Genomic DNA, 15993 nt, shown 5'->3' with positions numbered 1-15993 from the left:
GCATGAATTTGGCCCGTAGTGTTTACGGCAAGGTTTTAAAATGCCGAACCTCTACCATTTCAATACATACTAATAGACTTTTTTGATGTGATAAGAATAAATAAGAAAAAATGGAGTGGCAGGTATAATCTCTCAACTCCCAAGCTGAATGCTGCTGCGGTGCATCTCCATTGGAAAGAGAGAAAGCAGGTGTAAATGTTGAGAATGGAAACATAAAAATCTATCCTCAGAATTCAAACCAGGGCCATGGAGAGAAGGAATAATAATTGCTAATGAACCTGAAGACCACAGGAAAGTTAATTTCCATAGGCAGCATGCTATGTGAGTAGGGGACTGTGGAGGGGGAGAATTTTCCTTGCTATTTCTACACTGTTTGGGTTTTAGGAACAAATTTTACTGATATTTGAAGGTCTTGTTTCTAGATCAGCCTGCTTCTAGAGACACCTATTTTTCACCCATTCACTTAATAGGAATATTCACTAAGGACTTAACTACACAGCAGGCACTGTCTTGAGCCAGAGGTTACATCAGTGACCAAAACAAGAAGGCCTGCCTTGGGGGGCAGTACAGACAAAATATGGGGAGAAAAGTAAGAGTTTAGCAGACAGAACAGGGTCCAGAGGAGGGAGCCCAAGGCTGAAGGTGTGCACAGGTGGCCATTGCTCTTAAAACAAGGAGATTTCTGAAATCACTTAATAAGTGATAGAGGAAAAAAAACCTAACAATTTAAAATTCGAAGTCTTACCTTGAAGATAGGAAGAAACCTAATTATTCTTAAGTATCCCATCACCACTGTGAGCTGGATAAGGAATAAGTTGCTTGTTCTTAGTCTGACAAAGTATATACAAAAGATATCCACGAGCCCAATAAGGAAAATTAAAAATTCCAAAGTATTCCAATGTTGTTTAAAATAGTTCCTTTTCAGAATTATTAACTGTGTAGAAAAGAAATAGAATATATGTCATTTCATAGTACCTATACATGGTGTAAGGGGAAAAATTCTTACAGTTTGACAACTAAGCTCTCGGCTATAAATGAGTTATATTCCAAAAGTTGAGCTTTAAGTTATTCATTTGGAATTTCCCAAAATTCTTTGTAATCTCCAACATCAAAAATTTTAGTATGAATCAAAATATATAATCTATAATGAAACTGGAGTGCCAAAACCAAGAATTTTAAAAATAGCAATAAACAGATTCATTATAATACCATTCATAACAATCAGAAAGCAGTTCTGGAGATGGGCTGGTTTTGCAGCACAGGGAGAGGTCCTCGTGTTACGACAAAGACCAGCAAACCATTGTTGCTTCTATTTGCTAATTTATTTCTTCTATCATTACTGAAAGTATGTGAAAGAAATCTCTTTGTCTGGATTTTCAGCTTTCTTTTACCTTATCCTATGGTTCTCTCTACTTTTATATTTAGTTAATGTCCAAGACTGTGACTATTCTATTAATTTCATTATTAAACTCAGAAAATTCAAACAAAAGTTACTAAAATTCCAGGACCACATCAACCATAATAACAAATAGCTTCTGTTAACAAATTATTTCAAACTATTCTAAATATCTGCATTATTCTTTTCATGGACTATATTTTTATTTTAAACAGTACCTTCAAAGTTGATTCTAACGCACATAAAAATATAAAATAGTGGTTCATTGATATCAGTGCTGATACATTTAACTCTCTTGCCATTGGCCATAAATGTATTATCATGGGATAAATATACAATAATGTCTTAATATGTCCTGCATATTCAAATTCTTCTGAAAATACAAGGTGATATACAAAAATCAGAAATCTATTGTTCCTGGAAAAAAAAGATCAAATAAAATGTCAGATCACTTCCAAGAATAACAATTAAGAGTTGAAGATCAGCATTTGTTTAAGTAAATCATTAAAATTAATATGAAGACTACAAATAAAATAATAGATAACAAAATAAAAGCATACTTTCTGCACATAAAAACCATAATGGAGAAAGATAAAAATATGATTCTTGTTCATCTATATCCAGGATGGGGAGCATCTTTTAAAAAAAAAAGTCAATGCTATAGGATATAGGAAATGATGCAAAGATTCATAAATCAAAAGCAAAAAACAAAGTGACAAGAATATGAGTTACACATCAGCATTATTTAAATGTAAGAACAGAAAAACAACTATTCAATAATTACTATAACATGTATTTCTTAAAACTTTTCAATCCATCTAAAACAGACCCTAATTTTTTTTGAGCCTGATTTTTAAAAAAATAAATTCCCTGCATATGTCAATATCCTAGGTGTTTGATTTTTCTATTTATCTTTGAATTAATTAAATGGAAGAAAACAAAACAATGTCCGATTTTGTTACAAAAGATCAACACCCACTTAAAATTCAGCAGCTTCAGTGGTGAGGGTATTGTTAAGTCCGAGTTGTATTTCTCCTAAAGACAGACTTCAATATGACCGCCCTGTGGCACAGATGAAATTAAACTGAGCTAGATCTAATGCGCCAGCTGGGTACTTCTCACCCTTGCACTGCACCTAGAAGAAGATGCACGCATCCCAGTCCACGACATGACCCCACAAGACCACCCTCTCTTCTTCCTGCCCACGCTTTCATAGAGGCACCAGTGAAGGGGCTGAAACAGAATGAAGGGAAGCAAGCCCTTCGTCAATGAGAGTTGACCATGATATTAGTTTTATTTTAATAAGGAAAATCAGAGTCATTTATTCAAAAACTATGGAAATTATACTATTTTCAAGGGTATTGCTATTAAAAGTTCATAATACTTGTGTGCATGTATGAATATGTCACAACGAATCCCATTTCTAGGTGCAACTATGATGCACCAATTAAAACATGTGGGGAAAAAAGTTCACAATACTTACCCAGGTAGAATAAAACGTCCCTTTTCTCTATGATATTCCAAGTAAGTTAACATGTTTTTAAACTTTATAAGCCAACTTCTAGCTCTTACGTAAGTTGAAACATCATGAATATTCATGAATCTAACAAAAATACAACATGCATTATGATAAAAACTGACCATAATAAATAGGGGAATATAAAAGGGGAAGTTATACTAAATACAAGTTTAATGAGGATCTACTAAATAAATCCACTGAATCCCAAGCCTCTGCACCCATCCACCTATCCACCTGTGGTCATGGGAAATGAGACACCTGTGCCCCCGTTCCTAAAACCATTCCTGACCTGAGATAGAATGTAATTAAAGCTTCTCTAGACCAATCCTTTGGGGTTCTGGAATCCAGCTTCCTTTTGACATTCACTGCCCAGCCCAAGCCTCTCCAAGGCCCCAAAGGCCCTGCTTTCCATAATCCCAGGGACCAAGGACAGCTCTCCCACAAAGATCACTGGGCTGCTGCCCTGCTCACTCTCCCCTTCAGAGCTTTGCTGTGAATCACCTGTTACCTAATGCTTGCCAGGACTGTGCCCAGATATGCACTTATCTCTGAGACACTGGGTTTTCCCCACCGGATTTCATTACATCCATCAAAACCAGTTGAGCCGGTTCCCACAGAGACTGCTCTCCCCAGAACTGTTTGACCCCAGACCCAGGCCTCTGCCTTCTCCTCTAGCGATTTCGTGGATATGATATGAAAGCAACACACTCATAACATCAACAGAAGCCATGGAGTTCTCTTCATGGGTCCCCTTGTCTCTCATCTAATTACCTTATAGTAGGACCTTCCTCCAGAGTCCCCTAATGTCACCAAGCTCATGAAACCACACGGGAAAACAAGCAAACAAGAAAAATAGAAAATACATGAATAGATGGATGGATGGACAGATAGATGGATGTGGATAGATAAAATAGATAATAGATTGATCAATCTGGACATTTAACACTCCATTTGTTCATTCTTAATCACATACCAACTCAATTTTGCAAATATCAAATTTAATTAATTAATCAATTAACTGAATTAATCAAAAAATTATTACACTTACTTTCCTTGGATGGGGCAATAGCTTTTCGTTGCACCAATTAATATCCGGGCTGCCTCTACTCCAAGGATGCCATCATTACACTGCTTTTCAAAGCTACTCTAAACACACAATTTTAAATAAAAATTACAAAATATCAAAACATGAATATAATCTACTCTGCTTACACCTTACATAGCCCTTGCTATTATTACCAAACTCAATAAATTGGCCCTCTGTATTCATGGTTTCTGCCTCTATGAATTCAATCAACAACTGAAAATATTCAGGGAAAAAACTGACCTATAATGAGAATATATAGATTTTTATTATTATTCTTCAAATAATACAGTATAACAACTATTGACATAGTGTTTGTCCTGCATTGTGAATAATTCAGAGATGATTTAAAGAATACAGGAGGAAAAGCATAGGAAAGTTATATGCAAAAGCTCTGCCAGTTCATATAAGCAACAAGAATCTGCAGATTTGAGTGTCCATTTTGCAGCTGGGGATCCTACCAATCCCACATGGATGATAAAGCATGCCCACAGATGAAAATATACTACTACAGAGAATCTACAGGAGGAAATAAATTTCATTTGATTCAAATATCTACTCAGAATTCATTTTTTTACTAAGTACAGTCCTAAATGTTATAAGAGATACAGAGGAAAGTTCCTAGCTTCAAGATGCTCAGAACCTACACAATTCAGACTTCATTTCTGTAATATAAACCACACCGGTAGCACCATCCTTCTAGAGCAGAAAGCAGTGCAAAGTATTAATTCAAAGTGTGATTAATATCTCAGCTCCACAAGAAACTATCAAAAGGGAAAGATATTCCCCGGTTAACCTTCGCCTCTAAACAGGAGGCTTACAGGACCACAAATAGACCTAATCAAATAAGAAGCTTAGCAAGACATACCATAATCAAAATAATTAACACAGAAAATAAGGAAAGAATATTAAAAGCCCCAAGAGAGAAAACACCAGTCATGTTTAAAGGCAAACCAATAAAACTCACTTCTGATTTCTCAGCTTAGACCCTACAATCAAGGAGGGCCTGGAATGAGATATTCCAAACCCTAAAAGAAAACAACTGCCCTCCAAGATTACTATACCCAACAAAGCTCAGTTTCAAATTTGAGGGGGAATTAAAAATGACAAGAATATACTAAAAGAATTCATGATGGGGGGAAAGTACACTTTTACATCGTTGGTGGGATTCCAGACTAGTACAACCACTCTGGAAAGCAGTATGGAGACTTCTCAAAAACTAGGAAATGGAACCACCGTATGACCCAGATATCCCACTCTTCAGTGTGTAACTAAAAAAACTGAAAATCAGCACACTACAGCGATGCCACCACATCAGTGTTTATAGCAGCACAATTCAAGAACAAATATGTTCTTCAACAGAAAATTAAAGAAGGATCTACAGATTATAAGAGACTTAATAGAGATATTGGTTAGTTGCAGCGTGTGAACTTCAACGAAACTCAATTTGAAAGTATAAACTGTAAAGTAAGTGTTTATCATGTTTCTAAGACAATTGAAAATGTTATTGATTTGATATATATTCTTATTAAGTAATTATTAATTTTAGGAACAATATTAGCATTTTACTATGTTCTTAAAAGACTTTAAATTTTACATATACATTTTTAAATATTTACAGATAAAGTGATATGACACCCAGGATTTATTTCAAAATAATATGGGAGGTGGGGGAGTGATTGAAGAGGCAGAGGGGGCAGGATTGGTTGTGTGTGGATAATTGTTAAGGCTGGGTGGTGGGCACATGGTGACTTATTACACCACCTTTGTGTATGTTAGGAATTCTTCATGACACTGAGTTTTTAAAAGAAAGTAGAAAAGAAGAATGTGAACACAGTAAGTATATTATATACTTGCTATATTGAATAAAATTTGTCCTATTTAAATAGAAACCTAATTTAAAATGTATAATCTGATATAATTGACTCAAACTTGATTTTACCTAGCAAAATTCCTGTGTGTATGTTAGAACATGTAAATTATTAGTACCAAAATTTGAAGAGAATTTTTGGTTCACCAGATTTACTTTAGCTTATATTTCTAAAATAAATTTTTTTTTAGAAACAAGAGAATTTTGTATGAGAGGAAGTCAACCATGTCAAATTTGTAAAAAGCAGTTTCAAATATTTAAATCTGTTTATCTAAGTATGTAAATGACATTAATAAGTACCCTAAAGACCCTCAAAAATAACTACTAGATACAAAATAGTGTATAAAAATCAATAGCTAGGGACTGACGTTGTGGCTCAGTGGTAGAATGCTTGCCTAGCATATGTGAGGCACTGGGTTCAATCCTCAGCAGCACATAAAAAAATAAATAAAAGTTTTATGTCCAGATGGACATAAAAAATTACAATTAAAAATATTTTTTAAAAAATTTAAGTCAATAGCTTTTCTGTAAGCCAATAATGAACCTTTTGAGAAATAAATCAGAAAATTTTCCATTCAAAAATAGCTTCAAAAAAATAAAATATCTAAGAAGAAACCTAGTTAAGAAGGTAAAGGATCTCTATAAGGAAAATAAAGGAACACTTGAAAGAAAATTGAAGAAGGCATTAGAAGTTGGAAAGATCTCCCATGTTCATGGATTGGCAGAATTAATTTGGTTAAAATAGCCATATAACCCAAGTAATATACACATTTAATGCAAGCCACATCAAAGTACAAATGATATTCTTCACATGATTGGAAAAAACAATTCTAAAATTCATATGGAAGAACAAAAGACCCAGAATAGCCAAAGTAATCCTGAGCCCCCAAAAAGCAATGCTGGAGGTATCATAATACCCAACTCAAGTTTTACTACAGAGCCCTAGTAACAAAAACTACAGGGTAATGGGGGGGGGGGGCGGATACAGATGCATAGACCAATGGAACAGAATGGAGACACAGAGTCAAAGCCCCACACCTACAGAGCTGGACACGGTGGCCCACACCTATAACTCAGTGGCTTGGGAGGCTGAGGAAGGAGGACTACAAGTTCAAAGCAGCCTCAGCAACTTAGCAAGGACCTAAGTGAAGGTCCAGGATGTAGCTCAGTGGTAAAGTGTCCCTGGGTTCAATTCTCAGTGAAAGAGGAAAAGAGTCGCTCAGGGAAAGAAGAGAAAGAGAAGGGAGGGGAGGAGGCAGGAGGGGAGAGGAAGGGGAGGAAGAGGAGGAGAGGGATGGGGATAGGAGGAGGAGGAAAAGAGGAGGAAGAGAAAGAAGAGGAAGGAGGAGGAGGAAGAGAAAGAAGAGGAAGGAGCAGGAGGAAGAGGCGGCGGCAGCAATACCAACCATTTGTATTATCGCCACGTGCAATCTGGCTTCTTCTATTAAAACTTCATCTGTCGGGGACTGCTCTGTTTCATCATCATGTACAACGTGGGAAAGTGGGACAGTATTTGACTAAATTGTAGAAAACAAAGAGATAAAGTTAAAAATAGGTAAAAAAAAATATTAGAAGATAGCAAGGCTATACTCAGCAAAGATCTCAGTAACTCAGAGTTGCTCAGATAAGGAGCCGTGCATAAGCTGGGAACTGTTTCCCCATATGAGAAGTGTGTTTTTCAATTGTGGTGAAATAAACATTCCTTTAGGTGCATCTAGATAGCCAAATTGTTCTCCAAACTCTCCATGCTTGACTACTCTCGGGATTGTCCTGTTTTGTGCTTCTTAGGACACTTACACAGGGAGCGATCTTTTGATATCTCTACCCATTGGAAGCATAAATTCTCCTGCTGCCCCATCAGCCAGTTTGTGAAAACATCCATTCTCCTCATATTTGGCAAATGAGGCTAACCATCAAGACCTTCTCTTTGGAGAAAGAATTCAAAGTCATTTCCCCAAGGTGGCAAAACTCCTGAGTTTTCTGACATTTGGTTAGCAGAATCAGGTTTCGTTTTTCTTTCTCTCTTTTTATTTTATTTTCTTTTTTTTATTATTATTTTTTTTTACAGACTATAAGGCCAGGCAGACAGACCAAGGGAAGGAAAAGAGGATTATTTTTTGTCAGGCACCAACTCACAGGAATGATGTATTCGATCTTCGCTTTTTCTTCCACTAAAGTCCAGTTGACATTTGTCAACATCTTTTCGGTCTTGTATAAAGTGGTTGTGTTCTGTATTATCTCCTGAATGTGCTGAATGGCATTTTGCATGGCCATTTGTCTTGGGAGGGAAATTGCACAAAAACCTGTGACAAAGAAGAGCAAGGGCCTGAGCAGCACAGTGAGGACTGCAAGGGAGAACGCACTGGGGACAACCATGCCGTGAGCTCCTGAGTTCACCTGCACAGCCAAACCCGAGCAGAGGGCAGGGGCACGGCTCGCTCCCAGGTTTTCCACAGAATCACCCTACCCCCTGTTTCCTCTGGCTATATAACTGAACTGCATCTGGCCCAATTGCTAAAGGCATGACTTAATATTTCAAGGCACCCCACCAGTAATTCTCAAAATGTGGGAAACTACCTGTGTCTTCTCCAGGTAGAAGGGCTGCTGATCAAACTGTCAAATTCCTGGGCTCTGTCCATACCCTCCGAATCAGGCTGGCCTGAGAATTTGCATTTTTAACAAGTTCTTCAGCTTTTCTTATCCATAATGAAATGTGAAAGCCAACAGAGACTCCTCACATTTAACATCTTTCTCCTGGCCAGCAAATCTGCACGGGCAAATGTTATCCCTCCTCTGTTCTCGCTGGCCTGTGCTCTCCCAGTGTTACTAAATTGGTTTATCAAGGCTATGGGCATTCAGAGGCGGCTACTCTGATAATGATACCAAGTATTTCAGACATGGAAGGAAACCATCCCTCTTTAAATTAGCAAGTTGATCTTGTGGTTTATCCGTGAACAAGTGAGTGGGGATATGTAAATTTCTAGTAGTCTGATCAATTCTAGATTCCCTGATGGAATCAGTTCTCGCCCAGCAGAGCTGAGGAGCCGACCCTCCTATAGGACTGCCTAATCCCACCCCAGCTCCCTCCCCCTTGACCACTGCTGCCGGCCATCTGATCCTGGATTTCTCTACTGGATGTGTCTCTTGTAACTTTATTGTATTTATGCATTTTATGATAAACAAGTTTCAAACACCTTTGAGATAACAGAAAATGTTCCTGTTGGATTTAATTACACGTACACTAATTACTATTATCAAGCTCAAATTCCTATTAGAAATAGACAACGGTAGCAGAGCCTGGGGCTTGTCTTCCAATGTCCATTCTCTCCTTCTTCCTGTCACCAATAGGATATCTGAACTGGGGGTGAATACGTGGCCAGCCAGGAAAAGATGACATTCCCCATCTTCCCTTATGAATGTGTGCCACATGATTAAGTTCTGGATAAATTTATTAAATTCTGGATATTTATATTAAATTCTGGATATTAAGTTCTGGTTATATAGATATTAAGTTCTGGATTGTACCCTTAAAAGAAAGATGCTTACCCCCGACCCACCTACCTATCCCCATTTCCTCTTCTAGTTGCTTGGATAATAGACAGGTGGTAATGAGCAATCTCCTGCCCTGCAGACTAGAGGAACACCCTACAGAACAGAGGAGCAACAGAAACAGAAGAACTTGGACCCCTGGATGACCTGGTGCAGCAGAACCATCCCACTCTTTTGGATTCTGCAGTGAGGGGAAAAGAGATTCCTGTGTCTTATTTAAGCCTCTGTTCACTTGGCTTCTGCTAAACCAGATGAACCAATATTACAATTACACCGCATCTTTATTAATTGTTATTAACAAAGATATTGAGTAAATGAAAATAACTGGCCTCTAAACCAGTTCCTCGAATTTCATAAGAAATATCTGCATTACCCTCAACAATAACTTATTTGCATTTTTCTCCCCCTTTAGGAAACGATTATGCATATACTTTACCTAATGTCCTAGCCGAGAAAGTCATCATGTATGAATTTATTGCCATAGTCAATAACGATATTACTTGTACATAGAAAATAAACTAAAAACAAAGCATACAGATGATTAGAAAGAAAATATTACCTCAGTTTTCAAAAGGCAAGCATTGCTCATTTAACCACCAACAAAATTCCATCTTAATCTTTTATCATTAATCTTTACACTGTCTCCAGTAAATAAGCTGAGACAAAAGGTCAGTTTTGTGGACACTGTTTGAACACGATATACCAGGGAAGAAATTATACCAGGAAGAATGTGAACAAAGGAAAAGTAATAGGTTGTGCCAGATAAGGACACTGAGAGAAGAGCTTTCAGCCATCACAGACGTGGCTGTACACGTCCTGTACACATGCAGGATGGGGAGACACCCAGCAGCCAGGCAGGACAGGGACATACACCTGCTATCAGCATTCACCGTGGCTACTGAGAGGCCGTGAGGGAGCAGGCTGGAGCTGTGGTGCAGTTTGGAGAGGCACCAAACACAAAAAAATAGACAAGTGCCTCTGTAAGCCTGGGCTTTGCCATTTATTAACCATGTGATTGAGGCCAGTTAGCCCCTCTGAGCCCCTCACTGTAAGACAGAGTTGATCTCTCCAGGGTGTTTCCCATCTGACTGGTAACAGTCCCCTCGTGTGCCTGGTGAACATACTGATTCTGCAGATCGTGATTACAGATCGCAGAGCCAAGAGGATTCTTCACATCAGACAGAGTTAGGAAACACTATGAAATGGTACCCAAATGCGAGTTAACGTCTTGTCGACTTGGTTTTAAGCCAATTCATTGCTTATAAGGGAATCAAAGGAGCTGAAATGTTGGTTATTATAATTTTCCTCTGGAGTAGGGAAGGACAAGCCACAGGTTTACGGGAACTCCAACACGTTTATAAATCTTCAGGATAGATGTGGTGAGGAATATGATACTCCATCAAGAAAAGCACTTCCTCTTAAAAAATTCCTTTAATTCCAGACCACGTGATAACAATTCTTAATGCAACACTATTTAAAATCTTTCTTGCCTTAGTATACTTCACCAGCATTTCCATTCTTGTTCTGACAGATGTAGGGATGGGAATGCTCTCCATAAAGACATTATTTTTTTCCATGCTTTCTGACATCAATTGAAAAAGAGCATTTGTATAGTTAACGACATTTATGGAGCATGTATAAAGGGTCAGCATCATCTCCAGCCTCAACTGGAAATTGAGGCTCAGCAAGGCTGGGAACTTCTGCAAGGTCACCCAGACCAGGACTGGTGGAGTCAGGACGGTAAGGCAAGTCTCCTTAGCACCCCTGTCCTAAACACATGACCACCGGTCCCTGTCACAATGTCAACATTCAAGAACTTTCCTCTGAGTCCCTTCTATTTAAAAGGATGCATTTTAAAAAAATCTAATTCAAAACCAGTTAACTTTATTATCTGAGTATAGTAACAAGTGCCACAGGATAAGAAAAAGTGCATAAATACTAGTAACCATGAGACGCGATTCTTTTTTCCCTACCATTTGTGGTGCCGCTGCTTTTTGATCAGCCAGATTATAAATATCAGGAGACAAAAGTAAGCTAAAAACTCCTTTAATTCCAGACCACGTGATGACAACTCCCCATCGCCAACTGTACTCATAACTGGAATGCATCAAAATCGGGCTCACAAAAATAACAGTAAGCAACCTGTGGACAGAAAACATTGAAAAACGAATAAATCACACCTCACATATGAATGTCACTTACAGACGAAACCATCTACTCAATCCTAAATTTTTCAAGAAAGAGAGATGACACAGTTTACTGGAAAGTCATTCAAGCTTTCTGGGACTAAACAAATCTATCTAAATTTTCTGTGTAATACCAAGTCTTGAAAATAATGCTCGGAGTTCCATGTATACATACAATGATTTACCATTAACACTATTGTGTTCTATTTGCATGTGGGTGGTAAATGCCGGCATGGAGACCTCTTCAAAGAACGTTGACAAGATCATCTATTCCCTGAAGGGTCATAAAATGACTGGATTCAGAATCCGGAATGGGAAGACATATTGTAGCTACATGAATAAACTTAATCCAACCAAAATTTTCCTTAGCTTCCATAGAATCATCCACTAAATGTCACACAAATCATTTCAACTTGTGCCTTCTTTCTATCTAGGTCATTTCTCTATAGGATCCCGAGGGAATCCGTGCCAAGAGAATATCAGCACCATAGTTCAGATGAAGATGAGTGTAATAATCAGACTGTGTGCAAGGGTGGCACTGAAAACTACAGGAGGTATTGCAAGTCCAAGAGTCTGGTCCTGTGCCTGGCACATAATAAATGTTCAGTAAAGTTAGTTGCTGTTGTTGTTATTGTTATAATATATCTGTCCTTATTTTCTCAGAATGAGAAAGAACTTTCAAAGCAATGGAAGGATTTGAACAGAAAGCATTGGTAGCTATCCATCCACACCCCAGTCTTCACCTCACATGGCCCCAGAATGCTTACTCCAGTTTGAAGGTTTTTGAGTCCCTGACTCCACACCTACAAGAATTCTTCAGGCTTTGGAAAAATGGCAAGTCAGTCACCTCTGCTTACAGTTAGGGTTTCTCTGCCCACATCTGCTCTCTGCCATCCCCCTCTCCAGTCCCACAAACTGAGGGTAGCATCCAGACACCGTTCTTCTTCTAACTTTTTGGTCTGGGGTTGGAGGATACTGGTTCAACCAGTTCCACTTTAAGTCCTTGGGTTGCAGAGCTGTGCAAACGTGCCTTGGGAAATAAGTGGTCCTTCAACTTAGAAGCCAACAAATATGGTGCTTTAGATAAGTACACTGGAACTTAAGTAAGTGCTCAAAGTGACATAGTGACAAAGCTAACAAGGGTGAGAGGTGGAATTTGCCCTTGGAAATAAACATAAACACACAAATTATTCTAGGAAGCAATGACCAACTCAGGTTTTTTTAAAGTTGTCCAGATAGGAAAGCAGAGAAAAGATAATATTAGATAACTACTGGTTGGACAGCCACATAGGTCTAGCAGGTGGGCACCAAGACCAGGCCCAGAACGGACGGGGCAGAGGATGGAGAGGGCGGGCAGGACGATGGCTGCACACGGTGCCCCTGGAGAATCCAGGAGAACATCTTACAACCCAAGCTCCCCTGGCCATGGCCTTGTGTGGAAATGGCACCGCCCTGGAGTCCCACGGAGGACACAGCTCTCGGGAGCAGGCAGCAGCATTCTGGAAGCATGCCTCGTGGATCAGACTTAAATCCCAATCCCAGACCATGTGCCCACAGGTAGATGCTGGGCTGGATCTGGAGTCTCTGGGCTTCAGCTGAGGTCTGATGAGAAACACCTGTCTCACAGGGCTTCACTCACACTAATGGCAAATTATACATGGAAAGTGCTCCATAAATGACTTTATCCTAAGGACGGATTACAAAAAAAAAAAAAAAAAAAACGATGATGAAAGTCCACAAAAATGTTAAGAGCCATTAATCTAGTCCAGTGGTGCTCACACCTGAACCTGTCCGAACCCCCCGGAGAGCTTGTTAAACCACTTCCTATCTCACCTCCAGAGCCCCCACGCAGGAGAACCACTGGAATGGGGCCATGAACTTTCATGCCTGGCAGGCTCAGGAGTGAGGCTGCTGCTGGCGGTCCACCTTCTCTCAATTCACAGGTGAAACCTTGGAAAAGAAACACTCCCCACCTGCTGCTTCCCAATTCTGGGCTCGAGAACTAAGCTTATGGTGGGACAGAAAATTGGTGCAACCACTATGGAAAGCAGGTTCCCCAGAAAACCTGGAATGGAACAACCATTTGACCCAGTCATCCCACTCCTAGGTCTATATCCAAAGAACTTAAAATCAGCATAGTATAGTGACACAGCCCCATGTATTGATAGCAGCTCAATAAACAATAGCTAAGCTACGGAACCAATCTGGGTGCCCTTCAATAGATGAATGTATAAAGAAATTGTGGTACATATACACAATGGAATATTACTCAGCCATAAACAAGAATGAAATGACAGTATCTGCCAATAAATGGATGGAGTAGAGAATATTATGCTATGTTAAATAAGCCAATCCCCCAAAACTAAAGGCTGAATGTTCCCTCTGATACGCAGATGCTAACACACAATAAGGGTATGGAGGAGAGTGAAGAATAGAAGTTCATTGGATTAAACATAGGGGAAGGAAGGGAAAGGAAGGGAGATGAGAATAGGAAAGACAGTAGAATGAATTGGACATAGTTTTCCTCTGTTCATATATGAATACACGACCAGTGTAACTCCACATCATGTACAACCAAAAGAATGGGAAGTTATACTCCAGGTATATGTAATACATCAAAATACATTCTACTGTCACGTGTAACTGAAAAACAAATTTTTAAAAAAGAATCTAAGCTCAGTGAAACAAGCTTTAAAATATAATCATTAAATAAATAAATAAAATATAATCATTACCTTACAAGATTCACTGTCACAAATAAGATGAACATGAAAACTACGGTGCGGAAACTAAAATACTTGATTTCTCCACATCCAACCACAATGCCGAAGAAAGTGTATATCAAATGGTGGTACATAGAGGAAAATATGATCAAGAACCTAGGGCGAAGGAAAAGGATGCCATTGTAAGCAATGCATTTTAAAACTATTTTCTTTTTTACACAAACACATCTGCCTTATGCCCGTCTTTCTCGGCTGAGTGAAGGCACTTGCTTTCATCACTTGTTCTACAGACAACGTTTTACAGTGCTCTGTTGCTGGGCGTGGTGGCACACACCTCTGATGCCAGCTGGCTCAGAGCTCCTACAGGGAGTCTAGTGAAGCGTCCACCTTCCATGATCTCTATACCACGTGCAAAACAGGAAACTTACTTCTTGATTATGAACTCCATCCTCGGCTTGAAGCTTAAGGAATCTAAATTCAGTCCTACAGTGGCCAAAGCAACAATGCCTGACATTCCAAAATATTCCACTGGGGAGAGAAAATGAATAAGTAAAACAAATGCATGTAACTCTGCACACTGAGGAACTTTATCTTGGGTGAAGAATTGGGGCAGAGGGACTTGAGAATGGTATTTTTTCCTTACAGTGCAGCTTCAGAGGATTTGCCGGATAGGATCAGAAGCTAGCAAACTTTTTCTGTAAAGAGCCAAATAGTAAATATCTAATCTTTGAGGGCCATTCAGGCACCTGTCACAACTTGACTCAGGCACTGTAACGCAAACCCAGTCATAGATAATATGCAAACAAATGAATGTGTATTCAAATAACTTTGTCTAGACACTGAGATTCGAATTTCACACAATCCTCACACGCCATAAAATATTTTTCTTTCTTTTTGTTCTTTTTTAAGCCATCTTATGATGTAAAAACCATTCTTAGTTAGCAAGCTGCCCAAAACCGAGCAGATTTGACCCAGTTGAGGACCGGCTTTGCGATCTGTGCTGAGCACCTCTAGGACACTTGCTGCCCGGGCCAGGGCTGCAGGTCCATCTCAGGGCTTCCTTGACCACAGTCCCCCCAACCCCGAATCCTGTCTTGCTTTTGCCTTCCTAACGACAGTGGGAATTCCCTGGGCTCTAAACAAATGGGTGAATCTAGTCTGAGGCAAAAATACCAACCATGAAGAATGTCTGAATATCCCCAAAACCCAACAGCCCCAGGTTGAAAAAAACCTTCAAATAGCACATTAAAAACATCAGAATCAGATACAAAAGAAGAAAAAGAGTATGAAAGCATTTTTTGTACTTATTTTTGCCTTACCCACGTAGAAAGTCATATACACCATTGAAAAGCAGAGGATGACATTGGTCAGTGTGTTGCTAAAAATGTCAGTCAATATAAACTGGATGACTCTTGCACACCAGTATCCACAGATTATGCTTCCAAAAATGTCCAAGCTGAGTCCCACAATGATATGTAACTCTACAGGAAAAAGAAAGAGAGCGCTGAGCTGTCACTTTGGCTTCTTTTACCCTTGGCACTTTGGTTTGTGCTTGAGATTTCTTGTGGAGATCTCGTTCTTCAGCAGAAGGGAGTGTCCCAGGAAAGCGGTTCTGTTGGGATGTCCTTCCTGTGCAGTCTGCAGCTTGAGGTTCACTCACCCAGGG

At 39.2% G+C, this 15993-nt stretch overlaps 1 protein-coding gene across 1 annotated transcript in view; it reads right to left on the bottom strand.

Moving 5' to 3' along the window:
* Slc9c2 (solute carrier family 9 member C2 (putative)) overlaps window positions 1-15993 on the bottom strand; it is a 55413-nt gene that overhangs the window by 23144 nt on the left and 16276 nt on the right. Inside the window, exons 6-16 of the mRNA XM_046429965.2 lie at window positions 15647-15808; window positions 14756-14855; window positions 14340-14483; window positions 11392-11560; window positions 9855-9936; window positions 8006-8172; window positions 7276-7386; window positions 3964-4061; window positions 2880-2999; window positions 1615-1813; window positions 746-934 (exon numbers count right to left, since the gene is read on the bottom strand). Of these exons, the coding sequence (XP_046285921.2) occupies window positions 746-934; window positions 1615-1813; window positions 2880-2999; window positions 3964-4061; window positions 7276-7386; window positions 8006-8172; window positions 9855-9936; window positions 11392-11560; window positions 14340-14483; window positions 14756-14855; window positions 15647-15808 (1541 nt within the window). The remainder of the gene's footprint in view (window positions 1-745; window positions 935-1614; window positions 1814-2879; window positions 3000-3963; window positions 4062-7275; window positions 7387-8005; window positions 8173-9854; window positions 9937-11391; window positions 11561-14339; window positions 14484-14755; window positions 14856-15646; window positions 15809-15993) is intronic.

This window comes from Marmota monax, unplaced genomic scaffold (genome assembly GCF_021218885.2).
Source record: "Marmota monax isolate L192 unplaced genomic scaffold, Marmota_monax_Labrador192_F-V1.1 WCK01_AAM20220418_F8-fsc00055, whole genome shotgun sequence".
NCBI classification, from domain to species: domain Eukaryota; kingdom Metazoa; phylum Chordata; class Mammalia; order Rodentia; family Sciuridae; genus Marmota; species Marmota monax.
The sequence above is the reverse complement of the archived record's forward strand: the minus strand, read 5'-3'. Positions and strand labels throughout refer to the sequence as shown.